This window comes from Cercospora beticola, chromosome 4, assembly GCF_033473495.1.
Source record: "Cercospora beticola chromosome 4, complete sequence".
NCBI classification, from domain to species: domain Eukaryota; kingdom Fungi; phylum Ascomycota; class Dothideomycetes; order Mycosphaerellales; family Mycosphaerellaceae; genus Cercospora; species Cercospora beticola.
The window spans coordinates 2,239,382-2,261,639 of NC_088938.1; the positions used below are offsets into that span (position 1 = coordinate 2,239,382).

The following is a 22,258-nucleotide window of genomic DNA, read 5'->3' on the forward strand; positions in this document are numbered from 1 at the left end:
CGATTCATTGCCGCGTCCCTTACAAGTCAACTTCCCAGCACCTTCGTCTGAATTCAGAGTCTGGAAAATGTCGCAGAACCGAATTGTCTGTCTGAAGCTGGAATCCACATTCGTCCATCATGTATTGGCTCGCTCTTGTCGGGCATGCTCTGCTACGGGCAGAGGAGTCGGAAAGTCTCGTCGCAACGACACTTGAATACAGGCAGAGCATTGGCCTCGATATCACCGGGCTGCGCAGTGTCAACGCTGTAATGAAGGCTCCGAAGAGACACACCACGAGTGGGTCAACAAGTCGCGCTACTTGAGCGAGAGACGCAAGAAAATCCTTCCCATCCGTCTCTACAAGCAGAAGGGGATTGGCAAGGACAAGATCGCTATCCTTCGCGACGTCCATCGCACATATTCCCGACAAATTAGTCGACAGACTGGGTCGAAACTCTCGACTGTTGCCTATCTGAATCTCTTCCTCTTCTACAGCCTCTTCTTGCAGCACTGCCTCCTTGAGAACTTCCTCGGAGCTAGTAATATTGCAGAATCGGTCGCTCTGGATGTCACGTTTCTACTCGCGTTCGCTATGGCGGTAAAGGCTTCAGGCCTTCACTTCTCCGACGTCGATCCTTACTTCAATCCGAATTCGGCTGTCGTCGGCTCTGATGGCAAAGACGTCGCTAAAGATAGCGATTTGGATGATCAACCTCTTCGTCGGCCTAATCGATCCGGAGTCAGAAAGCGCGCTTTTGCTGACGATGAGGGCGAAGACGATGCCGCCCATCCTCGAAAGCTCCAAGACAAGAAGTCAGATGATACTGGCGACAACGGTGAAGGTGCCGACAACGGCGACGACGGTGGCGACGATGAACCGAAGCAGAAAACTACAAATGCAAAAGCTCCGACAAAGAAAGCCACGAATTCGAAGAGCAGAAAGTCAAGCTTGCTCGATGGTCCAGAATCTGATCCTACGAGGGATAAGGTAAGTGATCTTAATCATGTAGAGCCCTTTGCTTCGACCTTGCCCAGTTCTCCCTACAATTGTAGGCTTTGGCTGCAACACTGCTTGTCTCTGTCATTATCACGGGCTAAGAGCCAACGATCATGAAGTTCTTGCGCGAGCTGGTCCAATTCTCAGAGCAGAGACAGTCAAAGAAAAGCTTGTTGTGATTCTGAACTGAACAGTTGCTGCGCGGGACCGCATCAGAAGACGAATTGTGAAGACAACTAGTGTCTCGTTCAGAGTAGCGAAGGAAAGCCAACGACTCCTTTGCTATGATCAATTTTCAAAGACGTCTTTGGAAGCGTGGGGTTGCCCAAGGCAACTCGCTCTCAAGAAGCTCATCTCGTCGGTGGTCCACTGCTTTTGCCTATTCATCGGCATGGCTCTCGAAGGAATGCTTGAAGCAACACATCTCTCCTGAAATTCGAAACAGACTCAGGGCGTTGAAGGCGCAAATGGCGAGGGTGGCACGCTGAAGATGAATTCAGAGGCACAACTTCAAAGTCGGCTTTCTCTAATTCAATTTGGCCCTTCGATGCTGCTTAGTGTGCCGATGGGCCAGGTGACGCCTTACAGGAAGAATCAGAGACAAGCGCAAAACGCACTCGGAGGTATTTTCGTTGGCGATTGCGAGCGTATAATGTTTCGTACGCCTGCTGCGAAGAACGAAATCTCGATGTGCAACTATGGCAAATCTGTCTTCCTCGTCAGGGCCTTGCACGCGATTGGCAACTACTTCTCCAGAGGCGATCGTAGTGTTGCAGCCAAGAAGTCGCTTGTGGAGACTATTTAGCAGATGACACTCGTGCAACTCATCCGCCAATACATCAACGCCGGTCAAGGATTCCGCTCCAGAAATATCAGAAGATCAAAGCGGAGGCTGTGCGTGGCAAGGTGACGGCTGGCGAGACTGGTCCATGGATCGAAAGCGCTCAGCGGTACTTCGATGGCGATCGCTCCCATGTGCCGGCTTACAAGTCTGCAAAGAATGATATCTGGTCTCAAGAAGATCGACAGAAGCTACAGGACTACGCCATGATGATCTCCAAGGCATTCGGAGTTAAGCGCTCCAAGCTCGTTGATAGTACAATCTGGATGATGGCAAAGTAGAGCAACCCTTCTGATCTTAACAGGAACAGCCTGGCCGTCCTACTGAAGGAGCGCTTGACGATATTGCGTCTCATCTGCAACGAGAAGTAGGAAACTCACGACGACCAGTTCACGCTCTACGCGGAGATCATTCTCCAGTATTGCGCTTCAAACACCGACAAGCCAACTCTCAAATCGTATCACGACAAGTGTAGCGATCGATTGGGCTCCTTTTGGTACTGTAGCTCAAGAACTCCCCCAGGATCAGTATTGCTTACCGCGAGCACGGTGTCAGCACGTATTCTAGTTGGTCTTCGAAAGTTCCTGACAGCTTTAAAGAGCAGCTCAACAATATGCTCGTTGGGTCCTGGGTCGTCAACTCTGCTGAGCTCGACATGGCAGAACAATACTACCCCGAGCTCGATCGCGTTCTCAAAGCTAAAAGAGTCGACACGAAGTTCTACAATTCAGATGATCTTCCAACGTCTACTGCTGCTCCTACCCATGATGAACAGCTTGAAATTGAAAATGTCTTCACCGGTGCAGAGTCTCTTTCCAGCAGCTGGGGTTGACGAGAACGACGTGGTTTTACCTGCATATGACCCTACAGACGCTATTTCTTCTTGCAGCAAAAGCTCATCCAAAGGCTGGGCTAGCTGTGGCACCAGGCTACAACTTCAGTGGCGAGATGCAGATTGACGAGCCTATGAGTGGTCCGGATGATGAAGATTTCGCCGCGGTAAGCCTGGTCACAATCAGCAGAACGAAATGTCTTCGATCACGCAGGAATCCATCAATACTAGGAATAATCAGATACTGGCCAGAGGTTCAGAATGCCGTCGAGCCTTCGCTTGTCTCCAAGACATCGCAGATACGATCGACGAGGACACGATGGAGGAGCGGGTATGTAGAGCAAAATTTGGGGAGATCTAGTCCATGGCAATGATCAGTAGCTCTGCATTGACTAGCTTCGTCGTGTTGATGTAGTCTAGGGGTTGGATAAGCAACGCTATGGTACTGCACGAGCTGCTGCGAGTGCTGCCGCAAGCGACTAGTCTGCCATAAGTCGACCGTTCACTTGTGGCTATGCGTTTAGCAGTAAGCTCTGGCAAAATTTTAGAGACGTGGTTCCTATCTTGTGTCTAGTACTTTTCTTTTGACTGTGAACTTGACGTTGCCCATCACTAGCTCGAGCACTGAGAGACCCCAGTTCGTCGCTCACTCCTGCTGCACGTCCGCACCCGCCATGGCAATGGATTGTCAGTAACGCGACTACAAGTATACAAGGTGGTCGGTGATGCTGAGATCCAAGAGGCAGCTGACTTGGACGGGAAAAGGCGAACATGTCATCTGCACGTTATCGCCATCGTTCAATGTTGAGCTTTCGTAAACACAATGGTCAAGGATTGCGGCGGAATAGCCTAGTTCATTTCGGGCTTATTTTGTGTGCTTGGCTTGACTTTTTTGTTCAGCGCACTTCAATAGTGTTACACTCGCTTTTGGATGTTGTTGTTCCTGCGCATTGCATTTAGAACACCTCGGTGCGCTCGATCTTCACCTCGCTGACGGGGCGGTCACCGGCACCAGTACGGACCGCACCGAGCTTGTCGACAACGTCCATGCCCTCGACGACCTTGCCGAAGACGGTGTGCTTGCCGTTGAGGTGAGCGGTCGGGCCAAGGGTGATGAAAAACTGGCTGCCGTTGGTGTTTGGTCCGGCCTGGCAGAGTAATTAGCAGTGATCCCAACGAAAAGGTGGATCTCATCGGGATTACTTACGTTCGCCATGGAAAGGGTCCCCTTGGCCTGCAAGATGTTAGCCAAAGATTCTTGTGTCCAAACCATCGCTCGAACCAAGTCTTGGTGTTTCGTAGATCGTGGCAGACCAGATTCGTCAACTTACATCGTGCTTGAGCGAAGGTACGATCTCGTCTTCAAACTTATTGCCATAGATCGAGCTACCTCCGCGTCCAGTGCCAGTTCTGTTGATAGAAATTGATGTAAGCATGAGTCTCGAATATTGAAGTCGCTTTCACGGATCGCAGACGTACGGGTCACCACCCTGGATCATGAAGCCTGCGCATTATCAGCATTGTGTCACATTGACATGTCTCTAGCTGCGGAATCCTCACCAGAGATGATACGGTGGAAGATGACCCCATCGTACTTTCCAGTCTTTGCAAGAGTTGCAAAGTTGGTGCAAGTGCGTGGAGTCTGCTGAGAGAAGAGCTTGACAGTGATGGCTCCGAGGGTAGTGTGGAGGATGACCTGAATTGATACAGGTCAGCAACATGAACTTCTGCTTGTCCGCATACGTGCAAAGTATCTGCCAATCGTGGGAGCCTTTGGGCTTGGACTGTACGACCGCTAACAGAAACGCTTCCTCGGTCTTACCTTGTCTGGGTTCTCTACGGCGCCTGCGGGCGCTGGAGCTTGAGCAGCGGCGCTGCCAGAGCTGCCGCTACCGCCGAGGAAACTCTTGATCTTGTCCATTGTTGTTTTTGGTGGTGTATTGTGACTGTGTTGATGGTTTTTGATGTTTGTCAACTTCCAGTTCATCAAGAAGTGACGCCTCTATCTTGCAACGACAAACGTTTCACGCTAGCCTCTTTGGGCTGCATCAGCACGGTTTCACATGATCGCATACTGACTCGAAATTCATGCACACATGCGCCTGCTACAACACAAGCACTTTCAGGTAGCTTCCGCAAAATTACACATTGGATGAGTACGGCAAGGCACATGTCTTTCTCGCTTGGGGCATTGCTTTCACGGCAGGCTCAGTCGGGCAGCTCTCCGATGTCCAGAGGCGGGTATTGCGGAGGATAGACTTCGACGAGCGGAATCGACTCAGCAGGGTCGTACCGCTGAAAGTCTCGTCGGCCATCAGCGTTTGTGAGAACTCGTCCTGGGATGCGTGGCAAGACAGCCTATGGTCTTGGTTCTCGGCGCAATGGCTTCGACATCCATATTTGACTTTGGGGTGGCAAGCGGGTCCAGACAGCGAGCTGCGCGAAGTACGGGAATAAGGCAGAGTCGAATACATCACCTGTAGAACATCTGTATAGTGCTCGCGACCTTAATTCCGAGCCACCAGGAGATGACAGAATGCAGAGCCCGTCGGCAACTTGTCGAGTGTCACACGTCGGCCGCAGAGGGCCCACTCTGGTGCCAATTGCTGACCAGGCCGCTGCTCGGGCTTTGATGTCACGGAATGGCGGACGGGGGCATGGCCTTTGTTGCCTCTTTCACACATCTCGGGCAAGATGGCGCGAAGCGACGGCGGTGGGTATGGGAAGTTCATCTACAAACACAATTGTTGCCATGCTGTAGAGCGTAGAGCGTGGAGCGAGTGTCACGAGTGTCACGAGCAGAAGACTGCGAAGCTTACTGTTCATCGCCGTGTGATTGGCGCAGATGAGATCTTGGGGATTCCAGCGGGGATAATGGCCCAAGACGTGTCGCATGTGAAAGGGCCGCGGCAGCGACGTCTCACGCATGACCACTTCGCCCCAGATGAGCGCCGATTCACATGCTTAGCACGGTCCCTGCACGATTAGAATCAAAAACGACCGACGGCCCCGTCTGCGTCGCTGTGGTGTTCCTCTTTCCATCGCCCAGACCAAGTGCATAGCGGCTGGCTAGTCTGCGAACGGCATTTACCTCGGCCAGAAAAGCACCTGCATAATAGACGACTGTCGGCGCGCTGCCTCTCGCCGCCTTCCCACCACGCACCTCCACCTCCTCTCGCTGTCTTTGCATTGAATCGAAATCACAGCCATCATGCCTGAGAGAGTCATCGTTGTCGGCGCCGGCCGTGAGTACCTCGAACAGCGCGATCGCGACAAACCAGCTGACGCCTGAGCAGTTTCCGGTCTGAGCGCTGCTCACACCATCTACTTGTCCGGCGGCAATGTTCTGCTTCTCGACAAGAACAGTATGTGAAGTCGCGGAGGGGAGAAATGGGGAGAACGAGTCCTGACAAGCTTTCTAGACTTCATGGGTGGCAACTCCACCAAGGCCACTTCCGGAATCAACGGCGCCTTGACTCGCACACAGGTCGACCACGGCATCGGCGACAGCGTCAAGCAGTTCTACGACGACACCTTCAAGTCGGCTCGCGACAAGGCCCGCCCAGACCTCATCAAGGTCCTCACATACCAATCTGCGTCCGCCGTCGAGTGGCTGCAGGACATCTTCAACCTCGATCTCACACTCGTCTCGCGGTTAGGGTACGTGCATTGCTACGAGCTCGCACTTTTCGCGCTGTACTGACACTTCCAACAGAGGTCACTCCTTCCCGCGAACACACCGTGGCCACGATGCCAAGTTCCCCGGTATGGCCATCACATACGCCCTCATGCAGCGATGGGAGGAGCTGTGCGAGAAAGAACCAGAGCGAACCGAGTTGATCAAGAAGGCAAATGTCAAGAGCATCAACATGGATGGCAACAAGGCGACTGGTGTTACATATGAGCTCAACGGCGAGCAATTCTCCGTCGACGGCCCTGTCGTGCTTGCGACCGGTGGTTACGCTGCCGATTTCACAGAGGACTCGCTCCTCAAGAAGCACAGGCCCGACACCTTCGATCTGTCGACCACAAACGGCAACCACGCCACTGGTGATGGACACAAGATGTTGATGAAGATTGGCGCCAACGGAATTGACATGGACAAGGTGCAAGTGCACCCAACTGGTCTCGTCGACCCCAAGGACCCAACTGCCAAGACGAAGTTCTTGGCCGCTGAGGCGCTCCGTGGTGAGGGTGGTCTTCTGCTGAACTCCAAGGGTGAGCGATTCGTCGACGAGCTCCAGCACCGTGACTTCGTCTCCAACAAGATGTGGGAGGAGAAGGAGAAGGGCAACTGGCCAATCCGCCTCTGCTTAAACAGCAAGGCATCCAACACACTCGACTTCCACACTCGTCACTACTCTGGTCGTGGCCTGATGAAGAAGATGACCGGAGCTGAGCTCGCGAAGGACATTGGCTGCGGCGAGAAGAAGCTCAACGAGACCTTCACTGCATACAACAAGTACGCAAACGGCGAAGAGAAGGATCCATTCCAGAAGAAGTTCTTCCACAACTTCCCAGTCGAGGTCAATGATGACTTCCACGTTGCCGTTATGGAGCCAGTGCTCCATTTCACCATGGGTGGTATCGAGATCAACGACAAGTCGCAAGTGCTCAACTCCAAGGGCGAGCCTTTCGAGGGTCTCTTCACTTGCGGTGAGTTGGCTGGTGGTGTCCACGGTGCCAACCGTCTTGGTGGTTCATCGCTTCTCGGCTGTGTCGTCTACGGACGTGTTGCCGGTTCCAGCTCGAGCAAGTACCTCTTCCAACAAGTCCTCAACAACTCTGGTGGCCAGGCCGCATCGCGTGCAGGCCAAATCAGCTTGCACATCGACCCAAGCCAGCCAGGCAAGATCTCCGTGGAGTGGGGCAATGGCGCCTCTGCCAGCAGCAGCGATAGCTCTTCACAGATTCGACAGCAAGGTCAACTATCCGCCGCTCCAGTTATGGGTGGCTCCAAGGATAGCAAGGACCCCGGCCAGGTTACCAAGACGAACGATATCAAGTCGTTCAAGGTGCCAGAGAAGGAGTACTCGCTCGAGGAGGTTGCCAAGCACAACAAGAAGGAGGATCTCTGGATTGCGGTCAAGGGTGTCGTGATGAACGTCACTGACTGGGTTGACGAGCACCCAGGTGGCCCACAGGCCCTCTTCTCACACATGGGCAAGGACGCATCAGAAGAGTTCGAGATGTTGCACGATGATGAAGGTACGTTGCTACTCTTGTTACCTGATATTCAAGACCATTTGCTAACGCTCGCCAACAGTGATACCAAAGTACGCCGCAGAGATTGTCATTGGACGAGTCAAGGGCCAGGAGGTCACACTCGAGTACTAGGCAATGAGTTTGACGAGCGAAACATGACATCTTTATTTAACGCTTTCTCGGAGGCAGATCTCTTCCGATGATGTAGGAAAGTTCCTCTTGGGAGATCTTTGAACTCTTTGTGTGTTGTATACCTGTGAATACAATTTTGTGTCGGTTTCACTTTCTTTTCCCGAGGCCTGTTAGGTCCTGGAAATCTCCAACACCACTACACTACGATATACAACCAGGCCTTCGTTCGCATCGCAAGCTGATGGCTGTTTGAATTTCGCAATAGCCACAGTCGTGCCTGTCCGTCAAGCTGGCGAACAAAGAGGTTCGTCGCTATCGAGAGGAATTGGTTTCGACAAGCAGCTTCTTCGAATTGCATTTGTATCTCAGACGATCTTCTACTCCAGAATCTCGTCCAGGGCAGGCATGCAGGCCGTGATCGCGCATCGTCCTGGAGAGAGGGCCACTTTCCCGTGATGACTTTGAAGAGCGGCAAAAGGTACATTAAGTCATGTCTCCGTCAGCTCTGAGCAACACCTCTCTCCGGCATGGAAGGATGCTCCAACGTCAAGTCTTGCTCGTTGCAAAGCTTGCAATTCCAAGCCACTGACAATTGAATCGCTGTACAGCGGGTTCGCGGTGTAACATCCACTGCAAATTCTCTGTACCTCAGTCTTAGAACATCACGCGTCGGTGAGCACAAACGCTTTCTCTGCCAACGACCACGCTGCGAACAGCTGATGCTCAACGTCATCTTCCACGAGAAGCTTGTTACAGATCGTATGGCTTTCGCTGTCTACCCCGTTGAGCTCATCCATGGTCGCTTCTCTCAGCCAGATCTCGAAGCGACTAAGGTGCGGTAAAGTGGACCACACTGGTTCCGAAAGCAGGAATGTCGCGCCATTGGCATCCTCAGTAGTGCACACATCAAGGCGTAGAGTGAGATCTTGCAAGTCGGGAAGAGTCTGTAGTGCCAATGCCACCCACTTCTCGTGTAGCTCTAGCTCTTCTGATAGCTCCTCACCATCAAATGAGGCCAAGCGGATATGCAGTGTCTGAATCTTTCTAGCAGCGCTTGGTATGCCGATTGACGATCCTACGTTGGCGAGTTGAAAATCGACGTGATCGCTGAGGTGTAGACTCGAGCTGCTCCCTATGTGTTCTCGATATTCGTCGCTGAATCGTCGTGATACCTGGAGGAGTTGAGGGAGTGGAACACGTTTGACCCTCAAGTTCGGCGTCGTCTTGCTTCCGAGCTGTTTTCTGTCTTCCACCGCAGCTTCGTATATCATATCCCGGAGCTCGCGGGGTAGATCGAAGAAGGGGAAGATGTCGCGCGGTTTCGAGGCGCCTACGTTGTGCGAGGCAGCCATGATGGCAGGTCCTTGTAGGTGGTGGCTTTTGCGTGGGGAGCTTCCAAGTGTGCTAAATTTCCAGAGTCGTCGCCAGAAGTGCAATGCAGTATGTTCGCAAGCGGCTCCCGCGGCTCAGCCCAGTTGCTGTCCTTTGCCAAGCTCTCAAGCAGAACCCTCTCGCTCTTTCTTCAGGCAATGTCTTCTCGAGCGATTGCCTCAGCTCACTAGCGGAAGGGCTCTATCCGTTTCAGTTGATCGTGCACGACGCTATATTAGCTGGACAGCGAGCGAAGAAATGGGAGGCCTGTGTCTCTCTGGAGGAGACGAGTCTGCTTTCTGGCGATCGCTTGGGAACTGCAGTGCTTGCTAGGAATCGTGAGTGCGGCGCGGTTCTGACTTCGTCTCTGACGTGCAACCCGATATTGCAGCACTGCAGCAAGATGAGCGACAGACGTGGAGAGGTGTCGCGGCGACGTGCTGACTATCAAGCAGTCGGGATGTGCACTAGCTGCAGCTGCAGGGTCCAGTACTGTCACGCGACGCGTTTTCAGCTGAAGATGAACTCCTTCAGGATGGGAGAACTTGCGAATTCTGGGTTCAGCAAGATGCAACTGCGCAAACTATCAGCATGCCGTGGACAGCAGTGTAGAGTGAAGATGCAACATACTTCATGAAGTGCGCCAGGCCATTCTTTCGATGCTCCAAGAACCTGGGCCGGAATCTAGACACCATGCTCTTGCGGGGAAGCTCCGGAATCTGGGCTTCTGCATGTGGAAATGCCCTTATCAGATCTGTTCGAAGGCGATCAAACTCCGAGTATCTGTGGATGCAACAGTCAGCAACTTCGCATTGGCCGTGGGGACGCGGAGCTATGGACAACCTTTTGTTCAGCGGCATGTCGCCTCCGTATAGAGTGCTCACGGTCAAGTGCCATACCACATACGCGCCAATGCTGCCATTGCCGGACACGACTGAATAGTCGTCTATCGTCACCGACTGTGCCCAACACGATAGCGCCTGCTCGTCATCATCCTTCGAGTGGTCCTCGAGAGTGATGGCGGCCGGCCGCGCCTGATCAATCGTGAGGATGCTCGCGGAACTGGCGGTTCTGCGGTGGCGATTCGTACTCCAGAATGGGGGAGCATCAGTCACACCTGAGCCGTTCCGAAGATCAGAGGATCCGGATTCTCGCTCTGGTGCAGCTGCGGTGGCGGGCGTCTGCAGCTCTCCCCTCGCCGCTGGCGCTCCATCTGCGTCGTCCAGGCGGGTCCCCATGCGATACGCAGGATGTTTGAGCCGGATCCTGGGCACAAGCTCCTCGAGTGTGGTATAGAAAAGACTTCCTACCCAGAGCTCCAACGGAGAACGCGCGTCCCGCCGTCTACCAGGGTACCTTTCGGCGCCAATGACTTGCAGAAAAGAGGTTGAGCACAGGTGGTGGTGGCCTGCAGTGCGGGCGTCCTGCAGGTCAGCGCAGAAAGCAGCAGTCCCCCAGTAGTCGGGAGGGTCCCAGCCATCGGCTGCTTGCGAGCATGTGCATGGCTTAAACGTCCGCCTTGGCACTGGCCAGAGGTTCCATCTTCACAGACCACAGTGCAGACACTATATGCAATACATCGTCGGGGAGGAGTGCGCTCCAAGCGACGACGGGAAAGCAACCTCGATGCACTGGACTACTTGCACGGTCTCTGCCACCCAAGAGCTGCTCTTTCCGGGCCAAGGTCCTAGGGAGAAGAGGTGAGAGGCAAACGACCTCAGCTTCCGAAAACGTTTAGTGCACTCAATTCGATGGCCCTAGCGCTGAGCCGGCGTGCATGAAAATAGCTGTCGGCACACGCATTCAACGTCCACAGCTCTCTCTTCCACACCACCACACCACGAGACGAATCGTGCGCATGTCGCAGAGCATCCGACCGCGCTCGCATGTCGGTGGCAAGAGTATGGCGCTCGGCTATGGCCACGACGAGCGTCCAAGCTCCATCCATGCTTTCGTGCCGTCGTGTGACCCCGTTGCACTCTAATATAAGTCAAGCCTCTCCCGGTAAGTAGCGAAGGTTGACTATACTTGACATATCCGCCCTGGGAACGTGCTGTTGGGACCGCGTCTGTCGCTTTCACATCGCTTTGTCGTTCTTGAACATCTTGCAAGAATCATCAGTCGCTACTCCTTGCTTCGAGTGTTCGCTGTACAACAACATTCATCAGGTAAGATCTCCACTCCCAAATTGGATAGCACGATTCACAGTCCAAGCTTCCGCCTACGCTCATGGCAATCTCTCGCCCGTCAATCCTCCTTTGCGCAGAACAACAAGGATACTATCCACAGCGCGTTGACACCGTACTTACAGTTTTGCTATAGATTCTACTGTACCATTCCAAAGCATAGCCATTTTAATCAACACGCGATCGAATTACACACATCACGATGAAGACCTCCACTACAGCGGCCGTTGCCACCTCCATTCTCCTCTCGGGAGTCAGAGCCCAATACACCATTGATCCTCAATCCGTCTCAAAGAGCACCCGTGGTACGTCCTACATTTATACCATCCTCGATCGCAGCACCCTCTAACATTGCACCACCACAGAATTCTGGTGCCAACAACAAATTACTCAATGTCCACTCATCTGCCTCGACCAAGGCAGCTCGACCGGCTCGACCGAAGCCAACGAATGCGACTCCGATGCCCTCACCTATGCCTGCGTCTGCGATGACGGCCGCTCGCCCAATGTCTCCGAGTATAGCAACACGCTGCCCTACAGTCTCTGCACCGAGTGGGGCTCACAATGCGTCTCAAACTGCAACGGCGATCCCACCTGCGCTGAAAAATGCCGCAGCGACCACCCCTGTGGAGCGCAGAATCCTACACGCCAAAACACCAGCACCCTGACACAATCGAGCACCGCCGCGCCATCGGGCACAGGTAGCCAGAGTGGAAGCAACGCGCAAGTCACAACGGACTCGGACGGGAGCACGGTGACGGTGTACAATGGTTTCGGTTCATCAGGCCAGACAACACAGAACGAGAACGGAGGTGTCAGCAACGTGCGCGTCTGGGCTTTGGGTGTGGGTCAGACTTTCGGGACACTGAGCATCATGGGCCTTGCAACATTGGGCTTTGCTGTTCTGTTGTAAGAGCCTAGCGATTGGACTTCTGTTCCCGATAAACCTCAAGAGGAGAAAGCAAGAGTTGGATAACATATTGGATGCAAACAAAGTTGGACACAATGGGATGTGGCCGACACGAGGCACAGCTGCACACGCATGACACAGAGGAACACCACATCCAGTCCACGCGACTCGTGCGAGTCCGCCGGTGTCACTGGGTTCATGAGGCGGAAAGCTCTTGGTCACACGACATCAGAGATCTTCCTGCCCTCTGCACCCAACTTCTATTACTATCATTGATGAGGCGTATGATCGACTGCATAGCGAGCATTGGAGTTCTTGATCTATTGGTGAATTAATTCGGTCTCTTCAAAAGTAGCGTTTTGGGTAGCGAACTTTCTTTGAGCGAGGCTTTAATGCAAAGACATTTTTTCAGCTATAAACATTAATACCAGTGCGATCTTGACCTGTCCATCTCTATCTACCTGCATGATGCTGCTATTGTTCTACGTGCTGTGATGTGTGTTATGATCGTCGTCGTCTGTTGCGCCCCTGATCGCGACCGTTGTCGTGGCAGTCTTGTTGATCCGGCTTTGCTCAACGGCCTTCCGGACTAAGGTTGCCAGACTGCGACGCACGTGCATATCGGTACCAAACTACAACTCCAGTGGGACGGCTTTCTTCAGGGACAGGGTCGGAATCTATGGTATGATTTCGGAAATCGAGATGCTATTCGTCCTTTTATGATGCGAATGTCCTGTTCTCTACCGCCACGTCCACCGCTCTTTTGCCGTTGAGAACATTCGTCGTTGCAATAACAATCTTCCTGCCGCTGCTTTTCTCGAGTTGCTCATTTATATACCGGAGAGCAGCGATTTCGGCATATGTTACACCGCCGAGGAAGAAGACGACAGTAACTTTGGGTCCTTCTTTACTGCCTCGAAGGGTCTTCCTTGCATGAGAAGCATCTGCATCACCTCCCTTTTGCGTTACGTCCACTGTTGCGCCTCTAATACGCGAGATCACGTCCTCGAAGCCTTTGAATCCGCTCCCAGCAGGAGCTGCCGTGCCAGTCTTGGACGAATTGGTGAGGAGCTGGTGAAGATATGACTTCTGCAGGATGCATTGGACTAGTCGCACGCTGAGGGGAGCGTAACCGGAGAACACGTAGGCAATGTCTTCGGGATCAGCTTCCTTCACATCGTCAGTCCACAATTGCAGCGACTTCCGCACCGCATTCCAATCAGTCGCGGTCTGACCGGCCGAGCCGGCTATGGGGTTCAGATAGCCTCGATGACTTTCCCGTGGCACGAAGAGGCCCATCTTCTCCAGATCTGCGAGTGTGAGCAGATGTTGGTAACCATACGCTTGCAATATCTGTCGCTTGAAATGGTCCAGATCTCGCTGGCGTAGTCCATTCATCACACAGCTTTCGAGGCACAGTAGGCGCAAGACTGTACTGAGAGGCGCATCTCGCGCGATCAATTCCTCGATATTCTCGTGCAAGGTTGTTGCATCGGTCCCGGCAAGGAAATTCTGTTGCACTTCGAGCATACGGCCAAAGGATTCGCTACGTGTGATCTTCATAATCTCTTCCGCGAGGCTTGTATGCATCTTCAAGCTCGTTGATTCAGCTTGATACGAAGGTAGTTTCGCTACTACATTCTTGAGATCGGCCACTGTTTGATCTTTATTGTGCATGGATTCGCTATCCGAGGCCAATCGACGTGCAATGCGGTTCAGTGCCGGGCCCACTGTCGCGAAATTGGCATCTCGAAGGTCAGGATATAGTTTGTCGTTGGAGTCTAGCACAACTTTGCGCTTTGTCGCAGCAGTCGGAGCTGGTGTAGACCCGTTTTGCTGCTGCGATGCGGCAGGAGGTGCGCCACCCAAAATGGAGGAGTCCACTTCCGTAGTGTTGTTGGCAATTCCAAAAACCTCATCAAGCAGACCCTCGTATGTGAGTTGCGTTGACAAGACTGTCAGAAGGTCGATTTCGCGATCAATTATGATCAGATTCTCGATCAACGAACTCGGTGTGAGGCCAAAGGAAGTCAAATAAGTATTAGTTGGATCTGCTGAAGCATTCACATCGTCCTCCTGCCGCATCCTCAAGAGCAGGTCTGCAAGTTGTTTGGCGTTGTCACCTTTGCCTAAGATGCGCGGTATCAGACCATACTGCTTCTGCAGCAGCATCAACGCCTTTGCGGATGCAAATATGCTGGTCAGATCCTTTCTCAGGGTGAGACTGCTGAATGCATCGTCAAGCTCCAAAGATAGGACGTCTGGCTCGAGGGCAACAAAGTTCAGATGCAGCTCTGTGATGGTGGCCTCTCCTAGCACGCCATGCTCCTCGAGGATCATATTACTGACCAAGGTCCTGCGTGGCACCCATATGATTGTGAAATCATGCTCGATCTTGCTCTCAGTCCTGATCAACTTGATCTGCTCTGTTGCTGTCAGCTAGATCTTCTGACGTACAATCAGAAGCGATCAATATGTAAGCAGGTGATCCAGATGCTGCACGAGAGGGAAAGCCTCGTGCAGCTTTGTAGAAGATCCAGAAGCTGACTCAATTTTGGCATCAAGACTGAATACGCAGGGTAGGAGAAATACAACTGCGCACTCTACTTTTAGAGCCGTGACAGATTGCACTTTCACGTACAATCGATGTTAGAAATGCGACATACCGGCTACCATGCGGATCTTTTTCGCATTCTCCCCTCGCACCATGAAGACGATATTTCTTTGGCTGGAATCGACATTGTGGTTCTCCAGGAAGAAGGGCTTGTCCACGCCATATTCTTGAAGGGTACTGAACTTGACAATCAGTCCGATAGTGCCGGCCAGCGACTTCTCTATCACCAGGTTCTTCTTCCCTCGAACCTAGGCAGATGTCAGCAGACAGCTTCAGCGACTTGAGCGGACTTGCGCATAACCCACGCTCTCGAGTAGCAACAAGAGCTCCCTTCGAGCTTTGTCGGTGATTTCTTGGGTATTTATGGCCTTTGCGGCCGAGTGGGCAGCCATGGCTACATGATTGGAGGTGTGGGAGTGGGAGCGAAAGTCGTGTCAAGAATGACGCCGAAGCTTGATGCGTCGCGTGCGGCGGGGATGTTTCCGCTCAATGCTCTCAAAAGTTGCCCGCTGTGACTCCTCATATTTCAAGCGACTGACTATATGAAATCTTTGCTGCGCGTCTCTCGTGCTGCCCGCATCTCCTTCTCACCGCCGCTACTTCGCCTCGCACGTGTACAATACCCACTGATCGCGCCGAACACTCAGCCCCAACACCGCCGATACCACGCCGAGGAGGGCATCATGGGGAAAGAGAAGTTCCAGCTCAAGGTGCCCAAGGGCACGAAAGATTGGGATGGCAAGGACATGGTCATCCGTGAGAAGATCTTCAGCACCATCACTGAAGTCTTCAAGCGCCACGGCGCTGTCACCATCGACACGCCCGTGTTTGAACTCAAGGAAATCCTGTCGGGCAAATATGGCGAAGACAGCAAACTCATCTACGACCTGGCAGACCAAGGCGGCGAGCTCTGCTCACTGCGATACGACCTGACAGTTCCCTTCGCACGATGGCTGGCCATGAACTCGAGCATTTCCAGCATCAAGAGATATCACATCGCCAAGGTCTACCGCCGAGATCAGCCTGCCATGACCAAGGGCCGCATGCGAGAGTTCTACCAATGCGATTTCGACATTGCTGGCGAGTATGATTCAATGATTCCCGACTCCGAGATCTTGCGCATCATCGTAGAAATTTTCGAGGCATTGGGATGGAAGGGACGATACACGATCAAGTTGAACCACCGCAAGATCCTCGACGGTATCTTTCAAGTGTGCAAAGTGCCAGATGAGAAGATCCGAACGATATCTTCAGCAGTGGATAAGCTGGACAAGTCGCCGTGGGAAGAGGTGCGGAGGGAAATGACTGAAGAGAAGGGCCTGGATCCTGCCATTGCAGATCGCATTGGCGAGTACGTGGTAGGGAGAAAGGGAACTGAGGAGCTTTTGGCAGAGCTACAGAAGGACGAACACCTGGCCGCAAACGAGTCAGCAAAGGCTGGTCTTCAGGATATCCAGACGCTGTTTGAGTACCTCAAGGTCTTCGGAACTCTTGACCGGATATCGTTAGACATGTCGCTGGCACGAGGGCTCGACTACTACACTGGCCTCATCTACGAGGTCGTTACCGAAGGGTCAGCGCCACAGACGAGCGAAGGGCAAGCACTACAACAGGAGGCCAAGAAGTCATCGAAGCCGAAGAAGGTGGCAGACGGAGACGAGGATAGATCAAATGATCCTACGGTTGGCGTGGGATCGGTTGCCGCAGGTGGTCGTTATGACAACCTAGTCGGCATGTTCAGCGGCAAGAAGACGATACCATGTGTGGGAATCTCATTCGGCGTGGAACGGATCTTCAGCATCACCAAGCAGAGACTTGCGGCGGACAGCTCCGCGGCGCCAATTCGAACAAACGAGGTCGATGTCTTCGTCATGGCATTCGGAGGGAAGGGCTTCGAGGGTCTCCTCAAAGAACGCATGGAAGTCGCCACACGGTTATGGGATGCTGGCATCAAGGCCGAGTTCTTGTGGAAGACGAAGCCAAGGCTTCCAGCCCAGTTCAAGGCCGCGGAAACCAATGGAGTGCCGTTCGCCGTTATTCTCGGAGACGATGAGTTGGCTGCAGGCAAATGCAAGATTAAGGAAATGGGCCTTCCGGAAGGCCACCCCGAGAAAGAGGGCGTGTCCATTGACATGGCGAATCTGATCGAGGAGGTGAAAGTTCGTATATCCAGACAGGCGACTACAGCCACGCTCTCGAATGGTGTGAGCAGCATCAGCTTGGATGTCGAGGCCAAGGAAGCGCCCAAGACAGACTAGACGACATGATTGAGACAGTGTTCCCCTTCTTCGGATTGTCTGCTTAGACTTTCTGTCCGAGTTGTCGCACCTCGGTCGCCAGACAAGATTGCACAGCTTTCACGATACCCATTGCAGACGTAGAGCGTAAATGAAAATACGATACATCTGCTAAGCACGACTGAGAAATCACGAGATCTTTCAGATGAATGTCCCGTACACCAGTATCATAGTGTACAATGAATGGTCATGTCAGCTAATCGTCCGCAGGCGCCGCAAGTGATCTCCCTCTCCACAAGACAAGTTTCGCTCCTAGCAAGTTTCTGTCTAGGCTGGCTGTCTCTTACGCCTTTGCTCATTCTGCCATCTGCTCACCCGTGCGAGGGAAAGGGAGAGGAAATCGGCAAGAGCCTTCCGAATCAGTGGCGAGCCTGCATAGCACCAGCAGAAAGACCAACCTTCACGTCAAGCAGTGACCAAAACGTGAAGTGACGCCTTCTTGACATCGACCAGCCATGAGCTGTGCTCTGAAACGGAAACGTCTCTGTCACAGGGTGTTTGTGGTGTCTCGCCGCCACAGAAGGAAGCCGTCATTGCAGAGTATCACACTGCTACCGCGGCAGCATATATTACTGAGGGCATGGCGACCCTCACCTGCTGAGTGCACCTGCTCACTCATCAACACAGGCAGTCGCTTCCATCGTCGCCCACATCCCTCGTGCTCCCGCCCAAACCGCTCGCTGCCACGACTCCCAGAACACAGAACACACTCCAGAGCAGGCTATCATTCCATCGAGACCGCCATTTTGTATCAACAGCCTACAGTCCAGCGAAACCAGCCAGCCAACAGCCGCTCTCAATACAAAGTTCAGCAACTTCCACATCACCAAGACTCCTGCTGCTCAGATTCCACATCACTTGCGCCCATCAAACCCCGCGAAGACAACCGAGAACACCCACCATGGATAGTAGCACACCACCCAGCCGCGACACTGCCTCCGCCCCGCCCGACGATGACAATACCGGCCTCATCATCGCAGCCTCCATCGGCGGATTCGTAACCCTCGTCATGGTCACTGTCGTTATTATTGGTTATTGCGGTCGCAGAAAGCGACGCGCAATTGAAAGGGGGGAAGACTTTGACGAGGGAACAGGACGCTGGCGGCTGGTGAACTGGGGATATGGGAGTCCAGTGGCATCCGGCGGGGGAGGGGGATGCGGGGGAGGGCCTTAGTGGTTGGTTGGTGGCGAAGAAAGAGCGGAGAACGCGAGAGGGGAGGGGATGGTGTGGTTGGGGCCTGGGCAGTAGAAGTCAAGAAGACGGATACCTGGGGACGAGAGACGCAGATGCGTTGCTGGCTTTCTTGCTTCTAGAGCTTGCTCCATCAGGGTCGGCTCGGTAGCTGTATTTCTCTTGCCATGGATCTACGACACATTGGATCATCGTGGTGGTCTTTCGAATTCTTCATAGAGTCATGTGTGATGATCGTTTCGTCTTAGGTGCCGAACTTTGTTTAGTGATACAACCCTTTGAAACCCCATCCAATGCTGTGCGCTCCCCTATCCATTCGTCATTCTGTCCATACACACCTCCAGACCTCACTCACTGTCCTGGTCCTCACTTCAGGCCTCCTCGACTGAGACTCCAGTTCGAAATCCTCAGCTGCTTTGTCGGGCGGGCCTCCTAAGCCCACCCGACAAGCAGCTTGTAGGTCGCAACCTCAAAAGCTCTCAACTCAATACCAATACCATTCTTCCCCACCTTGACTTCTTCATCTTCATCTTCCAGGATATTCGACTTCCACGCCTTGTGCACCTTGATCGGTCCCAACGCAATCGTGCCTCGAGAAGTACCACCAAGTGAATCATAAATTCGCAACACAACATGTCTGCCGTCTTTCACTCGGAGGTCGTCGACACTGACATCGGCATCGTCCTCGCCACGCTTCACGGTGTCAACAACGAGGCTAGGCGAAGAATCAGCTGTCAACTTAAAAGCGGAGAAGAGTTCCTTCACGCTTTGAACTTCTGGATGACGATGAGCAATCATCGGGTTGTTGAACTCCGCCGCGGCGCGGACTGTGCGGTGATCGAGAGGGCCAGCGTGCGGTAAAATCGCCCAGCGAATCTTGTGGTGTCCCATGTCAGCGTGGGCATCCGGTGCCTTGGGTGCACGGAGCAGAGACAGACGCATCAGTTTGCCGGTCGTGGCGAAGCCGTACTTGCTGTCGTTGAGGATAGAAACACCATAGCCGTACTCGCTCAAGTCAGCCCATTTGTGGCAGCAGACTTCGAACTTGGCCATGTCCCAAGACGTATTGTAGTGAGTAGGTCGTCGATTAATGCCGAATTGGGTTTCGTACGAAGCTTCAGTATTGGTGATGGTCGTTGGGAACTCAACCTTCAGGAACTTCATCGTTTCGTGCCACTCGACCTCTGCCTCAACTTCCACATACGAGGTTTCAGCTTCGTCCGATGCCGCATTCAGCGCGATAGTAGTCTTGATCCATGATTTGTCAGAGATCTGCGTCTTCGTGGTCACCGCCACGCGCTGAGTCGAGTTCTCCGTAATCTCAGTCTTGCCCGTCGCCTTCAATTCCTGCCGCGACTCGAGGTGGAAGACTTCCACATCCCATGCTTGCCAGTACAGTGGCTTGTCGTCAAAGAGCACGAGCTGGTTGGCCTTCCCTCCTTTAGGCAGGACTTCTCGATCGGCAGCCTTGTCGTAAAGCGAGGTGATGACTCCACCAGCGACCGTCAATGCCAGTTTCGAATTTTGAAGCGAAAATGCGCCATCGTCAAGCTCTTTCACGGAAGCTTCTTCGGTAGCGCGTTTGACGAGAGTCTGTGTCCCAGCAGGCTGTCCAACGACCTCTGGGTAGCGGAGTCCAACAAGCTCCTGATCAGTACGTGGCCAACCCAGGGTGTTTATTGCTACGGGCTGAGCAGTTTTGTCATCGACAAAACCCAGCGACTTCAAGGCCTCGTGCAAGACCTTCTGGCCAGTCTTGAACACCTTCGCATACTCTTTGTCAGAGTCGTCATAGCACATCTCGATCGAAGATCCAGGCAAGCAGTCGTGGAACTGACAGAGCAATACACTCTCCCACATCGAGTCAATTTCCTTCTTTGGGTATTTGTAGTCCTTGTCATGCAAGGTGGCCATTGTCGCGAGATACTCAATGTTGTGTAGCAGTACCTCCGACTTGCGGTTGCCTTTCTTGTTGTTCGCTTGCGTAGTATATGTACCTCTGTGAAGCTCAAAGTAGAGCTCACCGTACCAGGTGACAAACTCCGTCTTGCCGGTTGCTGCGTTCTTCTCCAGGCGATCGAAAAAGTCCTCGACGCTTCGGCCCATATGCACACGAGGCAGGAGTCCGACATTGTCTGCAATACCGCGACATCTGCGGAGCTTCTCAATGTGGCCCCATGTTGGGCCTCCACCTCCGTCACCTTTACCGAACACAAGCAGAGATGTAGGATCTTGATCCATGCTCTTGTGCTGTGTGACTGACCGCTTTACGTCGCCAAAGTGTGCTTCCGCAGTGTACGTCTCCGAAGGTGCCATGTGGCATATGACCTGACTGCCATCGAGACTGACCCAATTGAAAGTGGTGTGGGGGAAGTTGTTGATGTTGTTCCAGCTCAGCTTTTGAGTGAAGAAGCGATTCATGCCAGCGAGCCTGCAGAGCTGAGGGATCTGCGACGAGTATCCGAACGTGTCTGGAAGCCAGAACGTCCTGCATCGCTGGCCAAATCTCGACTCAAAGTATCGCTGCCCATACAAGAACTGCCTAACCAGTGATTCTCCAGAAGGCATATTGGTATCGTGCTCCACCCAACTGCCACCAATGGGCTGAAAGTTGCCCTTCTTCACATGATTCTTGACGCGGTCGAAGGCATAAGGGTACAACTCTTCCAGCCACTTGTACTGCTGTGCCTGACTAGCACAGAATCGATGCTCCGGGTAACGATCCAGCAGGTCACACTGGTTACTCCAACTCCTCACGACTTTCCTCTTTGTCTCCGCCCAAGGCCACAGCCAGCAGGTATCAATATGGCAGTGTCCAATTCCGGAGACCAACACCTCTCTCAACGGATCCTTCTCCGTCAACTCATACACCTCCGGTCCATCCACCTTGTCGCCCACATATTTCTTCGCAATCTTCCTGCATTCTTTAATCGCCTCTTTTGACCCATTGCCAGCAATGAACGCGTCAATCACCTCATTCGCAATCGTCAACGCGCGATGTTCCTCCCACGAATCTTGCGGGAACTCTCTAGCCGCATCGCCCAAGATCCAGAAATCATAGAACAATGCTCTCGCATCCAAATTCACGCTCACCAGGTCCGCCAACTGTAATCGGAAATATCGGTTCGGATCTGGAGGCTGGATGGTATCACCGCCAGTGGGATTGCCAAACATCCCATTACACGCCATTTCAATATAGATCGTCTCTTCCTTTCCTGTGCGATAGCTATCTGGAACAATCCACTCGATCCTCTCGCCATTGCCGGTCAACCCTTGCAATGGCTTGCCATCATGTGTCCAAACCAACCCCTCACTGGAGGAATCCCAGTGTAACTCGACTCGTTCTTCATCTTTCCATTCTGTAGGAACAGTAAACTCGACTCTGAACCAATGCGTGCTCCAACTGGGGCCAAAGCTCTCGCCTTTGCGTGTCTTTTTGTAAGTGTTCTCCGAATCGGTAGCTTCGGCGAAGGTGGGGCGTGTGAGGTCGGGTGCGGACCAGACGGATAGGTGGACGTGATCCTCGCCGAGTCGGCCATTGTAGATTTTGCCTAGGAGACCTTGTTCTTTGTATTGGCCACCTGAGGTGAATTGGTTCAAGCGATCGCGATAGATGTCGTGGATCAGCTTGCCTTTGGGACGAGCGGCAAGCTGTGGGTATTGAGCTGTCGATGAGGTCATTGTGTTGGTGTTGTGTGT

General features: G+C 53.1%; 10 protein-coding genes across 10 annotated transcripts; 5 read left to right on the forward strand and 5 right to left on the reverse strand.

Moving 5' to 3' along the window:
- Window positions 1-67: 67 nt before the first annotated feature.
- On the forward strand, window positions 68-2,191 carry RHO25_006521 (uncharacterized protein; the record flags this gene model as incomplete). Its single annotated transcript, XM_065602798.1, has 5 exons — window positions 68-85; window positions 203-970; window positions 1,425-1,769; window positions 1,847-2,097; window positions 2,125-2,191. The coding sequence occupies 5 exons, from the start codon at window positions 68-70 to the stop codon at window positions 2,189-2,191; spliced, it is 1,449 nt and encodes a 482-aa protein (XP_065458870.1).
- A 242-nt stretch (window positions 2,192-2,433) lies between these two features.
- RHO25_006522 (uncharacterized protein) lies at window positions 2,434-3,135 on the forward strand (the record flags this gene model as incomplete). Its single annotated transcript, XM_065602799.1, has 4 exons — window positions 2,434-2,620; window positions 2,710-2,819; window positions 2,894-2,983; window positions 3,073-3,135. 4 exons carry the CDS (start codon window positions 2,434-2,436, stop codon window positions 3,133-3,135), a joined length of 450 nt encoding a protein of 149 aa, XP_065458871.1.
- A 473-nt stretch (window positions 3,136-3,608) lies between these two features.
- On the reverse strand, window positions 3,609-4,573 carry CYP1_2 (heme binding; the record flags this gene model as incomplete). The annotated part of the gene is made up of 6 exons (XM_023597341.2): window positions 3,609-3,800; window positions 3,860-3,886; window positions 3,984-4,062; window positions 4,132-4,156; window positions 4,213-4,348; window positions 4,475-4,573. The coding sequence occupies 6 exons, from the start codon at window positions 4,571-4,573 to the stop codon at window positions 3,609-3,611; spliced, it is 558 nt and encodes a 185-aa protein (XP_023452176.2).
- Window positions 4,574-5,863: 1,290 nt separating this feature from the next.
- Window positions 5,864-7,989, forward strand: RHO25_006524 (uncharacterized protein; the record flags this gene model as incomplete). Its single annotated transcript, XM_023597342.2, has 5 exons — window positions 5,864-5,897; window positions 5,949-6,017; window positions 6,075-6,312; window positions 6,368-7,860; window positions 7,919-7,989. The coding sequence occupies 5 exons, from the start codon at window positions 5,864-5,866 to the stop codon at window positions 7,987-7,989; spliced, it is 1,905 nt and encodes a 634-aa protein (XP_023452173.1).
- Window positions 7,990-8,651: 662 nt separating this feature from the next.
- RHO25_006525 (uncharacterized protein) lies at window positions 8,652-9,341 on the reverse strand (the record flags this gene model as incomplete). The annotated part of the gene is made up of 1 exon (XM_023597343.2): window positions 8,652-9,341. The coding sequence occupies one exon, from the start codon at window positions 9,339-9,341 to the stop codon at window positions 8,652-8,654; it is 690 nt and encodes a 229-aa protein (XP_023452174.1).
- A 529-nt stretch (window positions 9,342-9,870) lies between these two features.
- On the reverse strand, window positions 9,871-10,598 carry RHO25_006526 (uncharacterized protein; the record flags this gene model as incomplete). Its single annotated transcript, XM_023597344.2, has 3 exons — window positions 9,871-9,934; window positions 9,991-10,143; window positions 10,204-10,598. 3 exons carry the CDS (start codon window positions 10,596-10,598, stop codon window positions 9,871-9,873), a joined length of 612 nt encoding a protein of 203 aa, XP_023452179.1.
- A 1,150-nt stretch (window positions 10,599-11,748) lies between these two features.
- On the forward strand, window positions 11,749-12,459 carry RHO25_006527 (uncharacterized protein; the record flags this gene model as incomplete). The annotated part of the gene is made up of 2 exons (XM_023597345.2): window positions 11,749-11,851; window positions 11,912-12,459. 2 exons carry the CDS (start codon window positions 11,749-11,751, stop codon window positions 12,457-12,459), a joined length of 651 nt encoding a protein of 216 aa, XP_023452180.1.
- Window positions 12,460-13,173: 714 nt separating this feature from the next.
- On the reverse strand, window positions 13,174-15,462 carry RHO25_006528 (uncharacterized protein; the record flags this gene model as incomplete). Its single annotated transcript, XM_023597347.2, has 3 exons — window positions 13,174-14,882; window positions 15,123-15,318; window positions 15,376-15,462. 3 exons carry the CDS (start codon window positions 15,460-15,462, stop codon window positions 13,174-13,176), a joined length of 1,992 nt encoding a protein of 663 aa, XP_023452177.1.
- A 291-nt stretch (window positions 15,463-15,753) lies between these two features.
- Window positions 15,754-17,328, forward strand: HTS1 (Cytoplasmic and mitochondrial histidine tRNA synthetase; the record flags this gene model as incomplete). Its single annotated transcript, XM_023597348.2, has 1 exon — window positions 15,754-17,328. One exon carries the CDS (start codon window positions 15,754-15,756, stop codon window positions 17,326-17,328), a length of 1,575 nt encoding a protein of 524 aa, XP_023452178.2.
- Window positions 17,329-18,991: 1,663 nt separating this feature from the next.
- RHO25_006530 (uncharacterized protein) lies at window positions 18,992-22,240 on the reverse strand (the record flags this gene model as incomplete). The annotated part of the gene is made up of 1 exon (XM_023597349.2): window positions 18,992-22,240. The coding sequence occupies one exon, from the start codon at window positions 22,238-22,240 to the stop codon at window positions 18,992-18,994; it is 3,249 nt and encodes a 1,082-aa protein (XP_023452171.2).
- Window positions 22,241-22,258: the final 18 nt, after the last annotated feature.